Source organism: Phoenix dactylifera, chromosome 3, assembly GCF_051530095.1.
Source record: "Phoenix dactylifera cultivar Ajwa chromosome 3, Ajwa_hap1_PhDact_Kaust_v1.1, whole genome shotgun sequence".
NCBI lineage: Eukaryota > Viridiplantae > Streptophyta > Magnoliopsida > Arecales > Arecaceae > Phoenix > Phoenix dactylifera.
Window position 1 is genome coordinate 52192491 of NC_143192.1, and position 24318 is coordinate 52216808.

At 42.3% G+C, this 24318-nt stretch overlaps 2 protein-coding genes and 2 pseudogenes across 11 annotated transcripts in view; 1 reads left to right on the forward strand and 3 right to left on the reverse strand.

Moving 5' to 3' along the window:
• LOC148714451 (putative F-box protein At1g44080) overlaps positions 1-24318 on the forward strand; it is an 84135-nt gene that overhangs the window by 7057 nt on the left and 52760 nt on the right. The window lies entirely within an intron of this gene.
• LOC148714452 (uncharacterized) lies at positions 355-7614 on the reverse strand (annotated as a pseudogene). 5 transcript variants are annotated; one of them, XR_016399990.1, is made up of 3 exons: positions 5518-7497; positions 3007-3050; positions 2572-2864 (listed from the first exon to the last, which is right to left on the reverse strand). The product of XR_016399990.1 is annotated as an uncharacterized LOC148714452, transcript variant X3 (transcript). The 5 variants fall into 5 exon arrangements; XR_015976667.2 differs by lacking the exons at positions 2572-2864; positions 3007-3050 and adding an exon at positions 355-1019 and having other exon boundaries at positions 5518-7496; XR_015976669.2 differs by lacking the exons at positions 2572-2864; positions 3007-3050 and adding an exon at positions 1500-1823 and having other exon boundaries at positions 5518-7614.
• Positions 17987-21409, reverse strand: LOC103697960 (wall-associated receptor kinase 17-like; annotated as a pseudogene). Its single transcript, XR_015976662.2, has 3 exons — positions 20414-21409; positions 20054-20219; positions 17987-19536 (listed from the first exon to the last, which is right to left on the reverse strand). The product of XR_015976662.2 is annotated as a wall-associated receptor kinase 17-like (transcript).
• Positions 21782-24318, reverse strand: part of LOC103706184 (protein NO VEIN-like) — a 31042-nt gene continuing 28505 nt past the window's right edge. For all 4 annotated transcript variants that reach the window (XR_016399988.1, XM_088719001.2, XM_088719000.2 and 1 more), the window contains one exon: positions 21782-23612. Coding sequence is in view for 3 of the 4 variants with exons in the window: in XM_088719001.2 (XP_088575127.2) it covers positions 22470-23612 (1143 nt within the window). In the remaining variant the exon portion in view is untranslated. The remainder of the gene's footprint in view (positions 23613-24318) is intronic.

Here is a 24318-nt window from a genome sequence, read left to right on the forward strand (position 1 = left end):
AAAGTACTTGATTTGCTATAAAATACTTCCCAAAATTTTGAACTTATTTTTTAATTTTTAATTTTTGTGTTGCATTTGAATATGTTTCTTGGTCCAAGTGCTTAAAGATGAGACTCTGTTTGTTTTCTCCTGAATAGGAAAAGGTTATAAGAAATCTAACTTGCTGGTATCTTTGTGCCTGTACAGATCACCAATCCCATATCGCAAGCCAACAGACATTATAGTCGGAAGACCAATTGAGATCAGGCAAAATTTGAAAACATATTTTTTTGAGTCAAGTACACATCATTATTAAAATACATAAATTAATTACTTAATTATATTATAAATATAATAATAACAATAAAATAATAGTAAACAATATATATATATATATATATAACATACATAAGGTTCTTTTACAACTACCTTAGTATTGTAGACAATTATCGATAGAACATATTGCTGAAATAAAAAAACTAGTTTCTTATATACTAGAAAAGTTTCGAAGCATAGTACTATGAGTTTTGGATCAAAATTTGCTCAAGATTGGACTGGGGTATCATGATCCAAATTGAAAGACATGTAATGCCGGTAATTTTCGTCATGGCTGGGACGGGGTTGATTTCAGATCAGTTCTCAATTGGAAGCTGGTCTATCCGATCTACTTGCAGCCCTGCCTTCCTCTCGTCCTATAGGCTATACAACATTGCCCCACCATTGCCAAGTAAATAGCCCATGTTACCAACCTCCATTAATAAAAGGAACATGATCACACCTACGCAGCTCCATGTCATAATTTCTCAACTATTATAACCCAAACACCTGCAGCAGCCTATCCATCAGTCCTATCACAAACATAGTGCATTCTTTAACGAGCACACTTAACTGAAACTCCTCTCTTTACAAAAAGACGAGACACGAGAACCTGGTGCTATGAGCCGGGGAAAGGAGTGGTTCAGGTAGCAGCACTCTTAGTAAAAAAGGATAGGAGTAGGTGTAACCATTTCCTTCAAACATTGCCTTTGAATCAGCCTCTCCTGCATTCCACATGCCAAGTGCCAGCATTAACTTGGTGCAATCTCATTAAGCTGGCAAAAAGCCATAACAACGTAAGAAAGATGATTTAAAAGATGTGATGCTGTTGCATATTCAGCTTCTGTTGCAGTGCTACTGCTATTTTTTGATCTATCTTATTGGTTAAGGAAGTTTCTCTGATGGTATGCGTTTAGGAATATCTGAGACATTCCTAACTTACAAATGCGGAGATGTGAACACAATTTAACTTCTCACTACAGTCCCAAACAGTCATTACAAATCCACTTACTGAACAACTTACGTAAGCCAACGAACACAAAATTTATCACTTCAAAATATCCTCCGCTGTGGTTTTGGCTAGAAACCCTGAGTAGGCTTTCCACTCGGGGGTTACTCCAAAGAAGGCTCTTTTTAGCTCAATGTCCTTGTAATAATCCAATTAGAGTTTAAACTTTTACCATAGATCAAACGAGATGCTACAATTGGAAGTTCAAAGATGATTGTCATTTCACCAATCAAAACACAGAAATAATTATTAGAAATCCCGCCTATTCCAAAATCTACCCTTCAGCAATGCATTCGTTACGATGCACACATAAGGCAAAAAAAAAAAAAAATGTTGGATTGGCAACAAAGTACATGTTAAGAGAAAAATAACCATCCATCTCTATGTTTTTTTTTTTGGATACTTTTGTGCTATGAAGATGATAAATCCATACCGTATTATTAAAGGAGAGAGAGGGGAATATACCATTTTAAATTTGATCTATTTAATTTTTTATTAGAATACCCTTAGCTCCTCATATCTGCCAAAAAAAAAAGATTAAAATATTAGATATATAATATAGGTGCACCTTAAGTTATTCTTTTGTCTCTATTTCTTATCTACGCAAGTCTTTCTAGATATCCTAAATTAGTTAGATTTTATTAGTTTAAAACAGAAATCTCTATCCATCTCTATTCCACATTCCCAACTAGACTTTCTTAGAATTTAAAATAAACAAAAATATCCATACTTTTTATCTAATCCATGGAGTTTATCTTTCTTATCAAGAATGAAAAGTTTATTAGATGCATATACAAGCAACAAAGTCATTTTGATCACCCGTCACGCTAGAACTTATTTGAAAAATGAATATGGACAAAACCTAAATCACATAACGAAAATGTAAAAAAGTTGATAAAAGATACCAAAGCATCCTACACATCAAAATACACATCGAAAAAACAATCATCCTCTCGCAAAGTAAAGATGGATAAAACATGACAAAGTACCAAGCTAATCAAAACAAGCCATCCTCTCGCCATAGTCTAAGCATTTGATTGTCAGACAGCATTGAGCCATTCATTGGCTTATTTAAAAAAATCAGTGCGAATAAGATTTTTTCTCCAAAAAAGTTAAAATTTCTTGACTCAGCGAAATGTCCCATCATCCTGCATAATCCCTGAATACTTCATACAACAAAAACTGACCTAAAATTCTGAAATCCTTCTTATGAATGTCCTGTATGAACTTTCTGAGCTTCTGGAGACATGTTAGAAGAGCTTGTCATGTGGTCTTATTCTGGTTCGTATTCAAAACATTCTTCAAAAGTACAAATATAATAATATCAATGTCTTTCATTTCATATCAGGCTATGATCCATACATGCCAGCCTTTATGCCCATAGCACTATTATGGTGAAATGCATAGCAATCCATTATTTATAATATCACTACTATGCTACCCTAATTCTGGTCACAATGCTAGTTTTAACACGCATTCTCTCATCTTTGTAAGCTTAGTTTTTAGAGGCTTCACTTCTTGACGTACACTCTCCTCTTCAGGCAAAAAGCCTTCGAGATCCCTTCAGTTAATTATATAGAAAGAGAAAAATAAACATACATTAATCAAAAGCAAGAATATGCTTATCACCTTTGATAGATGAAAAGTCTAGTGGTAAAGAAATCTTGATGCAATGAGTAACCAACGAGCCATCATATACTCACCTATTGATTTGTCACATACGTTGCCCATGTCATGCATTAGTTTTCTATAAAACAAAAATGATTGTGTTTATAATTGTATTCATCAAATGAAACAATCCATCACAGCCAACTTGAGTACTTGATGTGTCATTACACACGAGGCTAATAATTTGTTAGCATGTCTCTAAAATTGATTAAAAATTAATATGCTTTTGAACTTACATACATGCAATAACAAGTTATAAAAATAATGCAATGCCCATTTCCACATAAGCACGTACTTTTCCCCTACTGATCTGTCCAGCCCTCTCTTAAGAAGCCTTGCCATCCCCAATTATCTTTATTCCTTCTTTATTACTCACTACTACAATAAGCTTCCAATGATACATGGCTCCGCAAAGATATTGTGCACTCGCTAATACAATCACTTACAATCACATACCAACAATACATTGTATCATAAGCATTATTTTGGTGCTCTCATTACAAAATTCTTTTTATGATACAACGGCCTCTTGCCCCAGTATATCATAGCAAAAACTAGGTTTGTTTTCAAATCACATTGCCTTTTGTTTTTTGTAAAAAAAAAAAACAACCACAATGTCTACAGTCTTGAAGACAATATTTTGTTAAAATTTTAATTAATGAAGGAAAACAAAAGAAAAATTAAAGGAATAAAAGCATAACCATAAGAAATATTGACAGTAATTAACATCTATAACCTCATTTGAAATCTTAATACCATTTTCTTTAATATAAGAGAAAATGAACCTTCCCTTATTGCACTTGTAGATTGGAAGCTGGGAGGGTAAGGTTTTTGGTTCAGATCAGACCAGTTAGTCCTCAAGAAAGACACCTAACAAAACATGTTTATCATTAAATCAAGCAGAAATGAGCAACATAGATGAGAGAAGAAGCAAAAGAACGACTAGCCTTTGGTGGAAGTTTGGCGCATGACAAGGGGAGATGATTGTTGGAGAAAGGTACATTGGACTTGAATTTTTAAACAAAGAGCAATGGAAAATAGGAGCGACAGGGCCTCCCTTGAGTCATGAATATCGTCAGTCGGTACAATCTACGTTATTCTGAATGTGTAGTCTTGGCCCAATCCATACCAATAGGACCACAGACCAATGTCAAAGAATAAGTCAACTATTATCTTTCTGCAGCGATGCACTTTCCATGAACTTTTCAGCCAATTGCTGACAGCAAATATTAGGAGCTACTAAAGAGATAATCATGCAATTTAGGAAGTCACCCCAAAATATTCTAGGAGACAAATAAAGAACCCTTTTTGTTCTTATGCCAGCAGATATATTAACTGATGACACATATTTACCTTTCCCACTGATGGTGAGATTTTCCTTGCTAGTACTTACTTTCTCTTTGGATGCCAACCATGTCTTCTCCATTTTACTTTTTCTATATGTTCTTCTGACCAGCCAAAGACATCCCAAAGACATCACCAAGAGAAGAAAAGTAGCTGACTGTGAAATTTGAGCTACCTTACTTGAGAAAGATGAAATTAGGACCAGAAAAAATGTGTATTGCTAAGGCTAGAGAATCCACCCATGCATCTAGCCAGCTGTTTAATAACATTTGTTTGCTATCTCTTACATACATAATAAGTGACATCAAACTTCATTTGTTTGCTATCTCTTACATACAAAATAAATACAAACATCCAATACATACAAACCCGTGACACACACAAAATAAAACAACTCTCTCAGGCCATCACTGACCGTGGAAAGTATAAAGTTCGACACACAAGTCTCAAGCATCATCCAAACTTCATTTTCCCAATGAACATCATTCACATCTCATTTTCCCAATAATGTTGTCAAGAAAATTCTAATATATATAGTGACAAAGCATGCCAAATACTGGTAAACCTCATCAGCCTAAGGAACAATGAAAATACACATCAGAGCTGCCTCTATCTTCAGAATGGCATGCACTTGTCACTAGCACCTCTATTCTACATAACCAACACCCATGCCAAAAGTTGATGAAAACTATCAAATTAAGATGCAAGAAGAACATCCATTAGTACCAGCTCTCTCTCTCTCTCTCTCTCTCGAATGGGATTCATTTGTGACAACATTACAAGGCCTTCCATTTTAAAAGATTTCACCATCCAGAAGTTAAGCAGCAATCATATTTTGAAAGTAATCACACAAAGTACAAGCACAAGTTAAAGCTATGAAGCACTACACATGCTAAAATTTACTGGAAATTTTATCAATAAATAACTTTTTTCCCTTCATAAATGTATTTGTGCATTTCTTAAATTACGTCCCTGTGCAACAAAACAGAATGGGTCTCACAGGCCCAACACAAATATTAACCCAAACAAAAGGAAATCTAGCTATGACCAAACATAATCAAGCTCTTGAAAAAAAGAGTGTTAAAAACAAAACAAAACTAATTTTGAGCTTAGGACCCAACAACTAGAAGCTACACTCAGCAACTTTCAAAACTTCTGGAGCGAAAAAGCATATATAATATAAAAGAAGACCCAACTCAAACCTTGATCGATGAAGTAAGGATTGACCGGTATGGATGTGGTCAGACAAATCACTCCATCATGCTACCAGCATTATCATTTTCCTCCTCTTGATCAATCAGATCAAGATCAGCAAACAGCTCCTCCAAGGGCCCGGAAGGAACATCATCCCCGCAAGCCGTTGAAGCCATCTCCGATGGCTGATAATCTTCGTTGCGGTACAAAGAGATATTAAATCTCAGCTCAGGGTTCTCCTCCAAGTCCCTTAAGAACTCCTCATGCTCGGTATCCTTCTTCTCTTCGTCAGCTCCGCTCTTGGAGGTATTGTCCACGTCCATGTCCAATCTCTTCAGTTTCCAAGGTCGAGGCTTTCCACTTCTGCTGCGGCGCTTCTCCTCGTAGCTCTTCTTTATCAGAACCGCATCTGGCAGGATGAGGCCTTTATACCTGTCAATCTCGAGATCGTTGCAATTGGCCCCATAGAGGTCATAACCTAGGGCATAATCGCCGGGATTCAAGAGGCGGCCGAGATGGGTTCGGACTGTGAAGATGGTGTCGTTCTTTCCGAAATCAGACACCCGGGCCACCTGGGCATAAGCCAGGGAGTACCTCGACCCGCCGACGGTGACCTCCGAGGACTCCACCTCGACGTCGAGCACGATGTACTCCACGAGCTGGCGGCTGGAGAGCAGGGCCCTGAAAGGGGCCCTCCAGTACCGGCTGGCATCGAGAAAGGCGGAGCGGAGGGTGAAGGGGTCGAGGAGGGCAACGGAGTTGGAGATCTTGGTGCAAATGACGAGGGGGCCGAGGTTGCCGAGGGCCTGGGCGGCCTTGGGAGGGAGACAGATGAGGTCCTCGCGGCAGATGGGGCAGATCTCGACGGAGAAGGTGTGCTTGTAGTTGTAGATGTTGCTCTTGGGGTCGTGGGAGACGAGCTGCTTATCGGAGCAGGAGCGGACGGGGACGACGCTGGAGATGAACTTGACGAACTTGACGGCGTGGGAGAGGCTGCCGAAGAAGAAGTCCAGACCACGGTCGGCCTCGGCCCTGCGGAGGGCGTCGGTGTCGGCCCTGTGGAGGAGGATGAGCTGCTCGAGGAAGAAGAAGGTGCGGCGGTGGGCGACATGCTGGCGGAGCTTGACGGCGGCGGACCACTGGTCGGGGTTGGCCTGGGCACGGGAGCACTTAGGGCAGAGACGGTCGTGGACGGTGAACTCGACGAGGTGGGACTGCTCGAGGATGGCGCCGTGGAGGGCCTCGCGCTGGACGCGAAGCTTGAGGCGGAGGCGCTTGGAGTGGGGCTCGGTCCAGACGAACTCGGCGTGGACGAAGCGGACGAGACGGGTAAGGGACTCGAGGCGTTGGAGGCAGAAGGAGAGGAGCTCCTTGGACTCGAGATCGGCGCGGACCCAGGTGTCCGGGTGCTTGAGGTACCTTCGGCACTCGGGGCAGTGGACGACGGTGGCGTGGCGGGGGAGGCCCTCGGTGATGTCGACGCGGGAGCAGAGGCAGCGCACGCACATGTTGGCCGGGTTGGGATCCATCTGCACGCCGCAGATGCAGCACAGCACCGTCCCCAACGTCTGCGCCGGCACGAACATCCCCAACGCCCCCAGCTCCATCGACGACGGCGTCGTCTTCTCTCCTCCTCTCCTGCTAGGGTTAGGGTTAGGGTTAGGAGGACCTGATGGAGATCGAATGGGTGGTCAGATAGATCAAGGAGAGGAAAGACCAGGGTTCTCGGGGTTTATAAAGTCTTGAGGGGAAAGGTTGGTTTGATTGGTCTGGCCGAGCGGTTCGAACCAACATTTGGGGGAAGCTTAAGAAGTGGACCTCCGCGCTCAACATCAGCTCATCCTCGTCAGCCTCCGAGACCACCTAGAGGATCAATGAATCATCATCGGCATCAACGGTGGGTCTTTCTCCTTGGGGGATTTGGGGGCAGAGGGTTAGGGATTTGAAAGCGGGAGAGAAGGATTCGAGAGCGAAAGAGAAGGGGTTGGGATCTTCTTCTTGGGGGGTTTGGGGAGAGAGGGTTCGGGATTAGAGAGAGAGAGAGAGAGGGAGGGAGGGAGTGGGGATCTTCTTCTTGAGGGGTTTGGCGGGAAAGGGTTAGGGTTCAATCGAGAGGAGAGAGAAAGGATTCGAGAGAGAGAGAGAGAGAGAGGTTTGGAAAAAAAGCGGGGGAGGGGGGATTTAATCCGCAACGCTTTAAAGCGTCCTAGCATCGTAGGATTCCGACAACACTTTTTAGCATCGTCTAAATCGAATTTTTGCCGACGCTTTTGGATAGCGTCGGCAAATTTTAGTGCAGTGCCATAAAGGCTCATGCTTTTTTCTAGCGTCGGCAGTATAATCTCTTTTTGCAGTAGTGGATGTTATAATATAAAGATGCAGTCACAGCATCTCTTGAGAGGTTGTGGTCAAAATGTGACAATCCTACGGTTGCTGCTGACAAAAACATGGGTTGGACCTAAATTTATCAAAATGCCACTCCAAAATTTATCAAAATGCCATCCTATTCTTCAACACTTCTCACATGTCACTAACATGCAACGTATAAATGATCTTATTCGTTAAATATGTCAAATCATCACTCAAATGAATGCTGGGGATCGTCATAAACTAGTGAAAGGGCATGGCATGCGGCATAGCAATGTAAGAGAAATGCCCGCAAGATCCGACTTTAAAGAACTTTGGTGACCGAAATCCTGTAGAAGATCATCGGAAAAATTACCCGATGGCAAAAAAAAAGTCGGGACTATTGCATTCTCATGTAGAATCTTCGGACGTTTTCTGAATTCGGTAGTCTTGCCAGATAGTCGTGGGAGCTATAAAGCCATTTTCCAAGTTCTTCAAGCTGTCTCGCCTTAGCTTGTAGAAGTTTCACACCGAAACTCCTTTCCACCAAGTTGTTCTTTCAATCTTCAAGCCTCCCGCGTGCCCAAGAAATTACAGAAGCAAAACAAAGTGTGTATTTATACGTCTTGGATTTTTCATATTTTTGAGTGTTTGAATAGTTGAATTGTATCAAAACTTTGTTTCCTTGGTAGCCAGAATTTGAAACTTAATTAGTTGAGTCTAAAGATTAGAAGGTGCGATCTTTCAAAGTGATTTAAGATAAGTAGAAGATTATTCCCATTTTCATTCAAAATTTTAAATATCGCAAGTACATGCTGTGCATTTCACCATCCACTTCCACAAATTCAGGACTTGGGACTCATCAAAGAAGTGTGAGAATTCGGGATATGGCGACGGCCACCGTTTGATTCAGGATACTCGCAGACTGGTTCAGGAGTTGTTAGTTATCCAGATTGGTCATGTATATCGCGAGATGAACAGAGCTGCAGACTGGGTCGCCTCATATGTGGCTCATCATTCTGGGGACGTCATCTGGACTAGTCTAGCAGGCGTTCCCCAGTCGTTGTTTAGTTTACTCTCTCTTGACCTGGCAGGATGTATTCAATCTTGATTCATTGGAAATGATATGCCGTTTTGCCAAAAAATAGAAAAAAAAAAGAAAAAAAAGAAAAAAAAGAGAAGTGTGAGAATTTATGTTTCAGAAGTACCGAGGGAAAGCTGAGAGCATCGAAACGTTATACAGAATTAGGAAGGCTAAACTAAAAGCTAAGTAACGTCGAAATGTTTAGATGAGAGACTATATATTGGGGAAGTTGATCTTAGAAAGCTCTAGGTTCTTTCAAGTAGGATTGCCACAAAGGTTTCATTATGAAAAACTATAGCCATTGAAACGAGATCTACACCCAACTACAGTTGCTGCAGAGTAATCATAATCATCAAACAGTTTCAGCAGAGTAAAACAGGATTGCCACAAAGGTTTCATTATGAAAAACTGTAGCCATGGAAACGAGATCTACACGCAGCTGTAGTTTCTGTAGAGTAACCATAATCATCAAATAGTTTCTGCAGAGTAAAACAGGATTGTCACAAATGTTTCATTATGACGGCGTCGTCTTCTCTCCTCCTCTCCTGCTTGGGTTAGGGTTAGGGTTACGAGGACCTGATGGAGATCGAATGGGTGGTCAGATAGATCAGGGTCCGTAGGAGAGGAAAGACAAGGGCTCTCGGGGTTTATAAAGTCTTGAGGGAAAAAGGTTGTTTTGATTGGTCTGGCCGACCGGTTTGAACCAACCTTCGGGTTCGGGCTTTTGAGAAAAGATCGGACTGGCTCGATGGTGAACGGGAGTTTGGGCCGAGCAAAGCCAGCTCGTACATGCCAATTAATGACAGTGGCTCTTAGCCGGGAATTTGCGATTATAGTTTTTTTGGCTCCATTTTTTTCCTGCTCCTCCTCTTCGATGGCCATGGCAACCTTGACCGCTACGCTATCTCTTGTAGGTGAGTTTCTCGTCCTCTTTTTCTTGTTTGTTGAGGTCTATAAGCTTCTCCCGATTTGGTATTGTTCAATCGGATCCTAAGGTGGCTTCGATGTTTCGTTCCTTTTTGTATTTTCTTCGAGTTCTTTCTCCACCAATCGATCGAACTAGAAAGATCCGACTTTTAAGAACTTTGGTGACTGAAATCCTGTAGAAGATCATCGGCAAAATTACCCGATGGCAAAAAAAAGTCGGGACTATTGCATTCTCGCGTAGAATCTTCGGACGTTTTCTGAATTCGGCAATCTTGCCAGATGATCGTGGGAGCTATAAAACCATTTTCCATGTTCTTCAAGCTGTCTGGCCTTAGCTTGTAGAAGTTTCACACCGAAACTCCTTACCACCAAGTTGTTCTTTCAATCTTCAAGCCTCCCGCGTGCCCAAGAAATAACAGAAGCAAAACAAAGTGTGTATTTATACGTCTTAGATTTTTCATATTTTTGAGTGTTTGAATAGTTGAATTGTGTCAAAACTTTGTTTCCTTGGCATGCCTCTGGTGAGCTGAAACAAAAATCTTGGGGGCCAATACGACGTGCACCACCACCCCACCAGGTAGATCAACCCAATCGATGTACCCTAATTAGATCCCTTTTATCAGGGATTGGTTGTTTATTTTCTTGCAAAACTTCCCCCTTGAATGGCCTGATCTTGCCATGGACCGACAAGTTTTCTTTCTATTTTTCGATATTAACGTATCAAGAGATTGCCTTCTTACAATATGTATAATGAACCCAGAATATGAACCTATACAATTACTATACAAATTTCTATATTATACAAAAAGTCTTCCAATTTGTGTGTAGCCAGAATTTGTAACTTAATTAGTTGAGTCTAAATATTGGAAGGTGCGATCTTTTAAAGTAATTTAAGACAAGTAGAAGATTATTCCCATTTTCATTCAAAATTTTAAATATCGCAAGTACATGCTGTGCATTTTACCATCCACTTCCACAAATTCAGGACTTGGGACTCATCAAAGAAGTGTGAGAATTTGGGATATGGCGATGACCATCCTTTGATTCGGGATACTCGCAGACTGGTTTAGGAGTTGTTAGTTGTCCAGATTGGTCATGTGTATCGCGAGATGAACAGAGCTACAGACTGGGTCGCCTCATATGTGGCTCATCATTCTGGGGACGTCATCTGGACTAGTCGAGCAGGCGTTCCCCAGTCGTTGCTTAGTTTACTCTCTCTTGACCTGGTAGGATGTATTCAATCTTGATTCAATGGAAATGATATGCCGTTTTGACAAAAAAAAAGAAGTGTGAGAATTTATGTTTCAGAAGTACCGGGGGAAAGCTGAGAGCATCGAAACGTTATACAAAATTAGGAAGGCTAAACTAAAAGCTAAGTAACGTCGAAATGTTTAGATGAGAGACTATATGTTGGGAAAGTTGATCTTAGAAAGCTCTAGGTTCTTTCAAGTTGATTGCTACAAAGGTTTCATTATGAAAAACTATAGCCATGGAAACGAGATCTACACCCAACTGCAGTTTCTGCAGAATAACCATAATCATCAAACAGTTTCTGCAGAGTAAAACAGGATTGCCACAAAGGTTTCATTATGAAAAACTGTAGCCATGAAAACGAGATCTACACCCAGCTGTAGTTTCTGTAGAGTAACCATAATCATCAAACAGTTTCTGCAGAGTAAAACAGGATTGCCACAAAGGTTTCATTATGACTACGTCGTCTTCTCTCCTCCATCGATGATGGCGTCGTCTTCTCTCCTCCTCTCCTGCTAGGGTTAGGGTTAGGAGGACCTGATGGAGATCGAATGGGTGGTCAGATAGATCAGGGTCCGAAGGAGGAGAAAAACAAGGGTTCTCGGGGTTTATAAAGTCTTGAGGGGAAAGGTTGGTTTGATTGGTCTGGCCGAGCGGTTCGAACCAACATTCGGGTTCGGGCTTTCTAGAAAAGACCAGACCGGCTCGACAGAGAACGGAAGTTTGGGCCAAGCGAAGCCAGCTCGTATATGCCAATAAACGAGGGTGGCTCTTAGCCAGAAATTTGCGATTATAGTTTTTTTGGCTCCATTTTTTTCCTGTTCCTCCCCTTCGATGGCCATGGCGACCTTGACCGCTACGCTATCTCTTGTAGGTGAGTTTCTCATTCTCTTTTTCTTGTTTGTTGAGGTCTAAAAGCTTCTTCCGATTTGGTATTGTTCGATCGGATCCTAAGGTGGCTTCGATGTTTCGTTCCTTTTGTATTTTCTTGGAGTTCTCTCTCCACCAACCGAAACTCCTTTCCACCAAGTTGCTCTTTCAATCTTCAAGCCTCCCTCGTGCCCAAGAAATTACAGAAGCAAAACAAAGTATATACGTCTTAGATTTTTCATATTTTTAAGGGATTGAATAGTTGAATTGTGTCAAAACCTTGTTTCCTTGGCATGCCTCTAGTGAGCTGAAACAATAATCTTGGGGCCAATACGACATGTGCACCACCACCACCAAGTAGATCAACCCTATCGATGTACCCTAATTAGATCCCTTTTATCAGGGATTGGTTGTTTATTTTCCTGCAAAACTTCCTCCTTGAATGGCCTAATCTTGCCATGGACCAACAGGTTTTCTTTCTATTTTTCGACATTAACGTATCAAGAGATTGCCTTCTTACAACATGTACGATGAACCCAGAATATGAACCTATACAATTACTATACAAATTTCTATATTATACAGAAAGTCTTCCAATTTGTAGGTAGCCGGAATTTGAAACTTAACTAGTTAAGTCTAAAGATTGGAAGGTGCGATCTTTTAAAGTGATTTAAGATAAATAGAAGATTATTCCCATTTTCATTCAAAATTTTAAATATCGCAAGTACATGCTGTGCATTTCACCATCCACTTCCACAAATTCAGAACTTGGGACTCATCAAAGAACTGTGAGAATTTGGGATATGGCGACGGCCACCCTTTGATTCGGGATACTTGCAGACTGGTTTAGGAGTTGTTAGTTGTCCATATTGGTCATGTGTATCGCGAGGTGAATAGAGCTGCAGACTGGGTCGCCTCATATGTGGCTCGTCATTCTGGGGACGTCATCTGGACTAGTCTAGCAGGCATTCCCTAGTCGTTGCTTAGTTTACTCTCTCTTGACCTGGCATGATGTATTCAATCTTGATTCATTGGAAATGATATGCCGTTTTGACAAAAAAAGAAAAAAAAAGAGAGAAGTGTGAGAATTTATGTTTCAGAAGTACCGAGGGAAAGTTGAGAGCATCGAAACGTTATACAGAATTAGGAAGGCTAAACTAAAAGCTAAGTAACGTCGAAATGTTTAGATGAGAGACTATATATTGGGGAAGTTGATCTTAGAAAGCTCTAGGTTCTTTCAAGCAGGATTGCCACAAAGGTTTCATTATGAAAAACTATAGCCATTGAAACGAGATCTACACCCAACTCCAGTTTCTGCAGAGTAATCAAAATCATCAAACAGTTTCAGCAGAGTAAAACAGGATTGCCACAAAGGTTTCATTATGAAAAACTGTAGCCATGAAAACGAGATCTACACCCAGCTGTAGTTTCTGTAGAGTAACCATAATCATCAAACAGTTTCTGCAGAGTAAAACAGGATTGCCACAAATGTTTCATTATGACGGCGTCGTCTTCTCTCCTCCATCGATGACGGCGTCATCTTCTCTCCTCCTATCCTGCTAGGGTTATGGTTAGGGTTAGGGTTAGGGTTAGGAGGACCTGATGGAGATCGAATGGGTGGTCAGATAGATCATGGTCCGTAGGAGAGGAAAGGCAAGGGCTCTAGGGGTTTATAAAGTCTTGAGGGAAAAGGTTGGTTTGATTGGTCTGGCTGAACGGTTCGAACCAACGTTCGGGTTCGAGCTTTCAAGAAAAGATCGGACCGGCTTGACGGTGAACGGAAGTTTGGGCCGAGCAAAGCCAGCTCGTATATGCCAATAAACGACAGTGGCTCTTAGCCGGAAATTTGTGATTATAGTTTTTTTGGCTCCATTTTTTTTCCTGCTCCTCCTCTTCGATGGCCATGGAAACCTTGACCGCTACGCTATCTCTTGTAGGCTATCTCTTGTAGGTGAGTTTCTCATCCTCTTTTTCTTGTTTGTTGAGGTCTATAAGCTTTTTCCGATTTGGTATTGTTCGATCGGATCCTAAGGTGGCTTTGATGATTCGTTCCTTTTGTATTTTCTTAGAGTTCTCGCTCCACCAACCGATCGAACTAGAAAGATCCGACTTTTAAGAACTTTGGTGACCGAAATCCTGTAGAAGATCATCGGTAAAATTACCCGATGGCAAAAAATAGTCAGGACTATTGCATTCTTGCGTAGAATCTTCAGACGTTTTCTGAATTCGGCCATCTTGCCAGATGATCGTGGGAGCTATAAAACCATTTTTCATGTTCTTCAAACTGTCCGGCCTTAGCTTGTAGAAGTTTCACACCGAAATTCATTTCTACCAATTAGTTCTTTCAATCTTCAAGCCTCCCTCGTGCCCAAGAAATTACAGAAGCAAAACAAAGTGTATATATTAATACGTCTTGGATTTTTCATATTTTTGAGTGTTCGAGTAATTGAATTGTGTAAAAACCTTGTTTCCTCGGCATGCCTCTGGTGAGCTGAATCAATAATTTTGGGGGCCAATATGACATGTGCACCACCACCACCAGGTAGGTCAATCCTATCGATGTACCCTAAGTAGATCCCTTTTATTAGGGATTGGTTATTTTTTTCCTGCAAAACTTCCCCCTTGAATGGCCTGATCTTGCCATGGACCAACAGGTTTTCTTTCTATTTTTCGACATTAACGTATCAAGAGATTGCCTTCTTACAACATGTATAATGAACCCAAAATATGAACCTATACGATTACTATACAAATTTCTATATTATACAGAGAGTCTTCCAAGTTGTAGGTTGCCAGAATTTGAAACTAAATTAGTCGAGTCTAAAGATTAGAAGGTGCAATCTTTTAAAATGATTTAAGATAAGTAGAAGTTTACTCCCATTTTCATTCAAAATTTCAAATATCACAAGTACATGCTGTGCATTTCACCACCCACTTCCACAAATTCAGGACTTGGGACTCATCAGAGTAGTGTGAGAATTTACGTTTCAGAAGTACCGAGGGAAAGCTGAGAGCATCGAAATGTTATACAGAATTAGGAGGGTAAGGTTTTTGGTTCAGATCAGACCAGTTGGTCCTCAAGAAAGACACCCAACAAAACGTGTTGGGTACATTAAATCAAGAAGAAATGAGCAACATAGAGAGAGAATTAAGAAGCAAAAGAACGACTAACCTTTGGTGGAAGTTTGGCGCATGACAAGGGGAGATGATTGTTGGAGAAAGGTACATTGGACTTGAATTTTTAAACAAAGAACAATGGAAAATAGGAGCGACGGGGCCTCCCTTGAGTCATGAATATTGTCAGTCTGTACAATCTAATTTATTCTGAATGTGTAGTCTTGGCCCAATCCATACCAATAGGACCACAGACCAATGTCAGAATAAGTCAACTATTATGTTTCTGCAGCGATGCACTTTCCATGAACTTTTCAGCCAATTGCTGACAGCAAATATTAGGAGCTACTGAAGAGATAATCATGCAATTTAGGAAGTCACCCCAAAATATTCTAGGAGACAAATAAAGAACCCTTTTTGCTCTTATGTTAGCAGATATATTAAATGATGACACATATTTACCTTTCCCACTGATGGTGAGATTTTCCTTGCTATAGTACTTACTTTCTCTTTGGATGCCGACCATGGCTTCTCCATTTTATTTTTTCTATATGTTCTTCTGACCAGCCAAAGACATCCCAAAGACATCACCAAGAGAAGAAAAGTAGCTGACTGTGAAAATTGAGCTACCTTACTTGAGAAAGATGAAATTAGGACCAGAAAAAATGTGTATTGCTAAGGCTAGAGAATCCACCCATGCATCTAGCCAGCTGTTCAATAACATTTGTTTGCTATCTCTTACATACAAAATAAGTACAAATTTCTACCCCTGACACACACAATATATACAAATTTCTACAAATTTCTACCCCTGACACACACAAAATAAAACAAATATATATTTGTATCCAATATATACAAATTTCTACCCCTGACACACACAAAATAAAACAACTCTCTTAGGTGATCACTGACCGTGGAAAGTATAAGCTTCGACAAAAAAAGTCTCAAGCATCATCCAAACTTCATTTTCCCAATGAACATCATTCACATCTAATTTTCCCAATAATGTTGTCAAGAAAATTTTAATACATATAGTCACAAAGCACGCCAAATACTAATAAACCTCATCAGCCTAAGGAACAATGAAAATACACATCAGAGCTGCCTCTATTTTTAGAATGGCATGCACTTGTCACGAGCACTTCTATTCTACATAACCAACACCCATGCCAAAAGTTGATGAAAACTATCAAATTAAGATGCAAGAAGAACATCCATTAGGACCAGTTCTCTCTCTCTCTCTCTCTCTCTCTCTCTCGAATGGGATTTGTTGCTGGAAATTGGACCCGGGGGCCGCCGCAAAACCAAGGGAGGAGGAGCTCCGCTGCCGGGAGGGCGGACGGCGGTGCGCCGGCCGGCTGCGTCCTCCGTGGAGAGGGTGAGTGAAGGAGGGTGCGTCCTGTCCTGTCCTGCAAAAAAGCCGGTGGCCGGGCTCCCCGGCGCCGGCCCTCCGATGCTTAAGTCAGAGGGGGCAAATATGTGGAGAGAGCAAGGAAGATATATGTGGAGAAGATAAAGAGAGTATTGTGTTCAATTGTGTCTGTGCTGTTTACTTCTTTTTCTCCGGTCCCCTTCCTCTTTCCCCCCAGGTTCCCTTTTATAGAAGGATATTGTGTTACCTGGGAGGTGACAGGGAAATTTGTCCTCTTTTGTGATAATTGGGCACGATCCGGCCCATTAATGGCGTAGTGGAGAATAAAGCCGAATTAGGCCGGAATTAGGGAGTTGTCGCGGTTGATCAGACCCGTTGGAGTGGTTGAACCGTCGGCCGTAGTGGGCCTGAGGTTCGTAGATGGTAAGTGCATTTATTACCGAGTGAACCGGCGGTCAGGGAGAGCCATACGCTCTGATGGTTCAGTGATCCGGAGATCGTCTTGGGCCGTGTTCATTAATGACTGAATGCATCGGAGACTTGAGGGGGTCTCATGCATTAATGACAGGTTGTGCCAGAATACCTTCGGAGATCTTGTGCCTTGACGGCTCAGAGATGGTGGCAGGTTGTAGTGGAGTCGTGTATGTAGCCGTCAGATCCTTTAAAAGGTTAGGCGGAGATCGAGTATTTGGTTAAGGCATCGGCTCGGCAGGGGTGCCGAGCCGAGCTGGTCGCCCAGCGGGGCGCCCTGTGGCGGGGTCGCTTCTAGTACTTCTGGTCGGCGCCCTTTGGGCAAGCGCCTTCTAGCCGAGCGCCTCTATTTCGCGCTCCTTTTCTCTCTGGTCAGCGCTTTCTAGTCGAGCGCTTCTCTGGTCGGTGTCCTCTGGTCTGCTCTTTCTAGCCGAGCATCCCTACTTGGTTGTTTTGGTTGGGCCTCCTCTGATCGGCGCTCTCCGGTCGGGCGCCTCTGGCCGGCGCTCTTCGGTCGAGCGCCCTTCCGGTCGGCGCTCTTTGGCCGAGCGCCTTTCCGGTCGGCGCTCTTTGGCCGAGCGCCTCCGTGGCGGTATGACTTGGGGTTTTTTTCCCAACAGGATTCATTGGTGACAACATTACAAGGCCTTCCATTTTTAAAGATTTCACCATCCAGAAGTTTTGCAGCAATCATATTTTGAAAGTAATCACACAAATTACAAGCACAAGTTAAAGCTATGAAGCACTACACTGCCGTGACTGGCTACACGTACTACGTTCCTTCCCGTGGCTGACCATACACACGTCGTGTTCTTGCATGTGACTGGCTATTCACATGCCACATCCCCATCCATAGTTGGCTTACGTACCACGTTTCTAGCTATGGCTAATGTTTACACCATATCCATACCAATAGTTATGATACGAAAACTGAACAATAATAGGCTCGAAAAGACCATCTAGTATAAACCGGGCAATGAGGGATTTTCCAAGAAACAGGGTATTATGGCTGGTTGCACGATGACAAAGCTATCCTTTCTCAAAATATGGCCGCCATGGTGGTGCTCGGAATCGTCCAACGATGGCGGCGGCAATCGGCAAGCAGTCGGCTAACCCAGGCATCACGCCAAGGCGGGGGGGCGAGGACGAGAAAAAAGGGAGTTGAGTGTACCTCAAAACTGGGGATCCGGGAGGCTTTTCGTCGGCCTATACTTTCCGGCGAAGAAGAAAAGAAATTTACTCAAAAAAAAATAAAAAAAAATGAGCCCCATTATTTGGTAAATCTTACATACTTCATAACCATTACACACAAAAGATATGACCAGCTTGCGTTATGCCATACCCTAGCTAGCTAGTCTCTGCTTTAGATGACACAAAATTAGTCATACGGGAGGATCCATGCGTGATAGCAAGTGGCACTCCACACTGTCTTGTCTTGCGGTTTCAAAGTTGTTCACATTTAAAGGCTTCTCCACCAAGGAGTCCCCTGCCTTGCTCCGTTGTTCTAATTGCTGCTTCATCATGAGCCTTCCCAATGCACTAAGCTCCACAGCCACTTCTTTCATCGTTGGTCTTTCTTCACCTTTCAGACTCAAGCATCTCATGGCGAGCTGTGCGACCGCAGACAGGTGCCGCACACCAGCCTCCTCCACCAACCTACGGTCCACCTTTTCGAAGAGGCGGTTCTCTTCCAGCAGCATAACAAAATGTGATGCTAAATTTCTCTTCATTTCTGGCCTGCAAAAAGATATAGGTTTCTCCGTCGTCAAGAGCTCCGCAAGGACTACTCCGAAACTATAGACATCGCTCTTTTCCGTCAGCACGCTGGTGTAGAAGTACTCGGGGTCCAAGTAGCCTAGTGTCCCTTGAACGAGAGTGGTCACATGACTTCGATCAAATGGAACCAACCTCGAAGCTCCAAAATTCGAGACTTTTGCAGTATAATTCTCATCCAAGAGTATGTTGGAGGACTTGATATCTCTATGAATGATTGGTACGGGGGCTTTGAAGTGTAAATAGGCAAGTGCTTCTGCGGTTTCTGTAGCAATCCTTAGACGAATCTCCCATGACATTGGAGAAGAAGAGCGACCGTTGTGAATGTGATGGAAGAGAGTTCCATTGGGTATGAATTCATAAACTAGCATGGGCACTTGGGACTCTAAGCAAGTAAGCAACAGCCCAGGAGCTTGACTACATTCTCATGTTTGATCTTGGAAAGAACAACCACCTCGTTAATGAATTGCTCGATTTGGCTCTCATCCACCAGCTTCGACTTCTTAATGGCCACAACACTCTCATCCGACAAAATTCCTTTATAAACAGTACCGTGTCCACCTCGCCCCACAACTTGATTCTCGTCAAAGCCATTGGTCGCCCTTTCTAGTTCTGCCATACTGAAGATCCTAGAACTGACTTCACGGGTAGAGATGTGTTGTTGCAACAAAAAGCCGCCATTTCTCAGAAAGTACTCTTGTTTGAGTTTAGCAATCTTCCTCCCCTTCAATCTCCGGTATACCCACAAGCTTCCAACGATTAGTATAATTAATAGGCTTCCAACGACTAGTATAATTAATAGAGCTAGCCCTGCACCTGCACGAAATTTGAAAATTTAAATGCTGAAATTTAAAAAGAAAAAAAGAATTTTTTTCAAAAAGAAATTCTAAAACATGAGAATTTATTTAAAAGGGTGCGCACTGTAATCCCTTTTGCTTCACCCTTCTTACACCTGTAGCAGCATGAGAGAATGGCTCCAACTAATGCACAATATCTAATTTTAAGCATCCAAACACCCTGAAGTTTCATTCGCATTAGTTGGAGCGACATGTTCCACAAGTTAGCGAGCACAAGGACTTGTGAAAGAAATCTAAATGATTGAATTTGGCATCAAGATTAATAATTGTTTGGGGCCCGTCCGTACAGAGCAGCTTTTTTTTTTTTTTTTTTGCTCCGATGGTTTCAATCGTTCATTTGGTTGGAGCATGCAATTCAATAATTTTTTGGGTATTGTCTGACGACGACACGACGACGACGAGGAGGAGAACAATAACGACTGCCACTATAAATGCATGGTTTCATATTAATTACACGTAAGGGGAAATGAAATTACCCAGACCAATTACGAGAGGAGTGGTCCTTTTGCAGCCGGTGCCCGTCTTTTTGCCGTCACCACTATTTCCTGGCGGGCAGTGGCAGTGGCAGTGGAACCCACCAACCTTGTGTGCACTTCCAGACGCATGGGCTGCCGGCCGGGTCATCACGGCATTCGTCAACGTCTGAAAAGTCATTGAATCCATGTAAAACATTCAGGCCATCGTTGCAAAGCTTTTCTATTAAAAAAAAGAAAGAAAAAGAGAAGGCCATCCATTGAAAACTGAACTCCTGATCAGTAAAGCAGATTAGGTCATAGTTGCAAGGATTTTTTTTATTAAAAGAGAGAGAAAGAGAGAAGCCCATCTAGGCCACTTGCCTTGACATCCGCCTGGAGAATAAGGATTCCGGCCGGCATAGCCCTCTTTGCACTTGCAGCGATAACCAGTACGATTGGGCACGTTGTAGCACTCGCTGTTCTCCGGGCATGCGGCGTCCGTGACGTTCCTTGTGCGGACCACGTCGCAAGTCTCGTTGCCAATCACCCAGTCGAGGACCACGGACCGCGCCGTGTCCGCTTCTCTCGAGTCAAGGTCCTTCTTGATCTCCCCCCCCGAGAAGTTGAACTGCTCCTGCTCCAGCACAAAGGCCTTGCTGCACTGCTCGGAGATGTTTTCTCCAGCTGGCAACCGCGAGTGGTCGTAGGTCAGCGAACCTGTTGAGTTCCTTGCTGCACTCTGCGTCAGGTTCCTGATGCTCAAGAACTGCTGCTGGAACCTCTTGAGCCCTCTGGGAATGGAGGCCTGGCAGCACCCCACCCCCGAGCACGACCCGTCGATCACGCTATCCGGCGTGAGGCAGAATGACACGCAACCGGTCTTCTGTTTAGCGGAGACATTGAGCACGGCCATGGCATCGCACCCGATCACCGTGAACTTATTCCTCGTATCGGAGAAGGTGAACGGAGTTCTTTCCAGGTCGAGCACTACTTTTTGTTCGTTCCCGGTGGCACCACGGCCGCAGCGACAGATGGCCCCCATGAGCTCCGCGCGGAGGTAGCCTCCGTCCAACGAGAAGCCGAGAACTCTGAGCTTGGTGGTGCCCAGAGGAAGCATGATGGAGCCATTCTTCTTGGGGTCGCAGGTGAGCTCGAAACCTGGTAGGGAAGGAGAGAGGCCCTTGACGCCGAAAGGGTAGGGGATTTCGTCGCAACCGATCGCGTCGGCCTGTAGCATGGATGGACCAAGGAATTCGGATGAGGAGGGCGGCGCCAGCCATAGGAGTTAGAGCAAGATTAGCACAGGCAGAGCCATAGCGGCCGCCTCCTGCTGCTCTTTGGAAGAAATTAAAACTGAGAGACGACTCGAAGTCTAGCCTATACCAGGATGCTGGTCACCCACTCTTGTCCCGTTTCTCTTTTCGTTACAAGCGACTCTTCTCCCCTTCTCTTGCCGTTCCAAGCCGTGGCAATCGATAGCTTTCCTCCCTTTGTTTTTTGTTTCCCTGGCGACCCCGACCAAAACTTTCGATCGTCGGAATTCCAACGCGCTGATTCTTTTGACTTTGACGTTCCAGCGTATCAAGGCCTTAATTTAACATTCTTAAGAGCCATGTTATAGTACGTGATAATTGAAAGGTCCATCTAAACTTACTTGGAGAAAAAAAAAGGTCTATTTATGACTCCAAGCGACTGAAAATACTGTGATAAATTGATATGGCATCGACCAACATCTCAAAATATACCAACTTATAAATGATGAGATTTTATATTTGTTCATTGCTAACAAAATATAGCAATGCTGAAGCAATGAACAACTCCCATAATAATATATACCTACACACACATATACCTAAGCGATCTGACCAGATTTAGCCTGTTTTACAAAAAGGCGTAGCTTCAAACCCAACAGCTGTCAAAAAGAGTAGTCTATACATAAAAAAAAAAGAGGAATTATTCTTACAATAAAGATATGAGAATTCAAATTATGCACACTGGCATTTGAGCAGAACCTGTGGGCAAAGCGACGAACATAATCTACAGCGAAAAAATAGATAATTTGCCATTGCGCAATGAATGGATTAATGAATAATTAAAAAAATGGCTAACTTCCTTCAGTTCAGGCCATTTAATCACCATCTAGACCGTGTATGCCTGTACAACAATAAAAAATAGCATTATCAACGAATTCTGCGGTCAGCTACCTGTGCTTCCCTAACAGATTACCCAAGAACTGTCAATTACTCTCCATACTAAAGGCTGCCCCAGGAATTATATAAGCCATGCAGAAGCCCACAAGTCCAACTGCTAAATCTTCAATAAAAAATGCAGATGTTGGGTTAGCCAACATACATGAAAAAACCAATAATTTGATCAAGTGCGATCAGCCTTCAGGCATGATGGAGCACTTAGGACGGAGTAAAATAACTATCCCATTCTAGGTAGCAACTGATGAGTCTCTTAGTTTCTTTGACATCAGAACAGCCAGGCGCAAGGCATTCTGTTGGCAAAGTTTAAATGGATTCCTCAATAGTGTAATACTTGCCTTTTTCGGACCTAAAAGAACCACATGAGCAATGCTGAATGAATCACCCTGGTCTACTGCAAATTGCCACTCCCTCATTGATATTGGGAACCAGTCTTTACTTGCAGACTTTGTAGCTTTAACCTCAACATATTCCCTGTTTTCTTCATTCTCCCCAGTAATCAGATCATAGGGTAAGCCAGTCTCATTTTCTTCATTGACCCATTTAACACTCCCAGAACCTAGTTTCTCAATAAAATATTTATAAGCTATCAGCTCCCCAAGTCTGCCAGTTTTGCGTGACTGGTTCTCATCAGGAGACTGCAAGAAGAGTCTGTCCTTATCCGGTGAAGCGGACAAATTGCTCAAATCTGTATCTGCAACAGGGACGATTGCTGAATCAGATACTTTACTTTTGGGTTCTGAACTAAAACTGATTTGCTTGTCAAAAGAGTCAAACGATTCAACTGAATGAGGTTGATCTGTCATCTGCACTGAATCTTGCAACACCATTGTACTTGTTGATGCCAAGCCCTCTTCTATGATCCAATCCCCATCAATCTCAACGGGAACTGCAACATCCTCTTTGTGCATGACATTTTCAGGAGGTTTCCTGTATTCTATCTGTGAGCTATCATATGGTGTTAGACCTGGCCTTGTCTGGAGTTGTCTTCTATGATAACTAAAATCTGGGGCATTTTTCCAGTCTGTAGGTGGCCAGTTAGAAATAATTCCTGGTTTCCTTTTAGATGTTGGGAAGCTCTGTTCAACATTCGTTAGGGGAGCACAGATTGGCTGGGAAATTTCATCCTGATGCAGTTCCATCAAAGAAGAAAGTGACCAAACAAGCTCTTCATCAGGTAGTTTGGGAATCCTTTGACTGTTTACAATAAAAAATTCAATTTGCTCAATGGTGGAGCCAGAGTCTGCCATAGTTGTGACCATATGGAGAAAATTTGCCAGGTGTAGCTCAGTAGATCCACTAAAGAAAAAACGTGAAAGCTCCAAGAATATAGTGTGTGAATCCGAGGTCTGAGTTGCATATAAAACATTTCCCTGCATGGTAGGTCAAAGCTTTGTGATTCACAAATACAAAATTCAGTGGCTTAAAAACAATTACCAATGTTAAGAGATGATTATCAGCACTCACATTATGAAGATCGTGAGCACTAGTTCATAAATTGTAATCACCAATAGGATGGTAGTTAGATGTTAGATGAAAGCACTAACAGTTTTCCATAGATCCCTCCTCTCTTTTTTTTCAGAGTAAAAGATGCTAATGAATACATCAGCTTAATTTTACTTAAGCCATCCATCTTCAATGACATACCAAATATTCTTTACTGGCATACGTCATTATCAGATATCGTAGAATAAAGCAGAGAAAATTTAAAAATGGTAGAATAAGCAGTGCCGGTAGTTAGTCACAAATCCCTTCTGTTGTATATGAGAACACAAAAAAAATATGCCCATCAAGTCATAGTGTGTCCTGGAAATAATTGTATGTCTCGTCATCTCACTAAGCGTGCCAAGGGTTCCAGGGCTAGCAAATAAGCTATTTGACATAATGACAATTAAGGCCTGCTATAAAGATCACAATTCTTCTAAAGTGGTCGTTAGTTTCCATAAAATTTCTGAGTTTTTCATTTCATTTGAATTTAAAAATTCCGTAAGGAGTAGAAAAAAATAACATGCACTTCTAATCTTTGGAGCATACCTTCTCTATTTGATGTTAAAGAAGAATCTTTCTAATATCAATAGT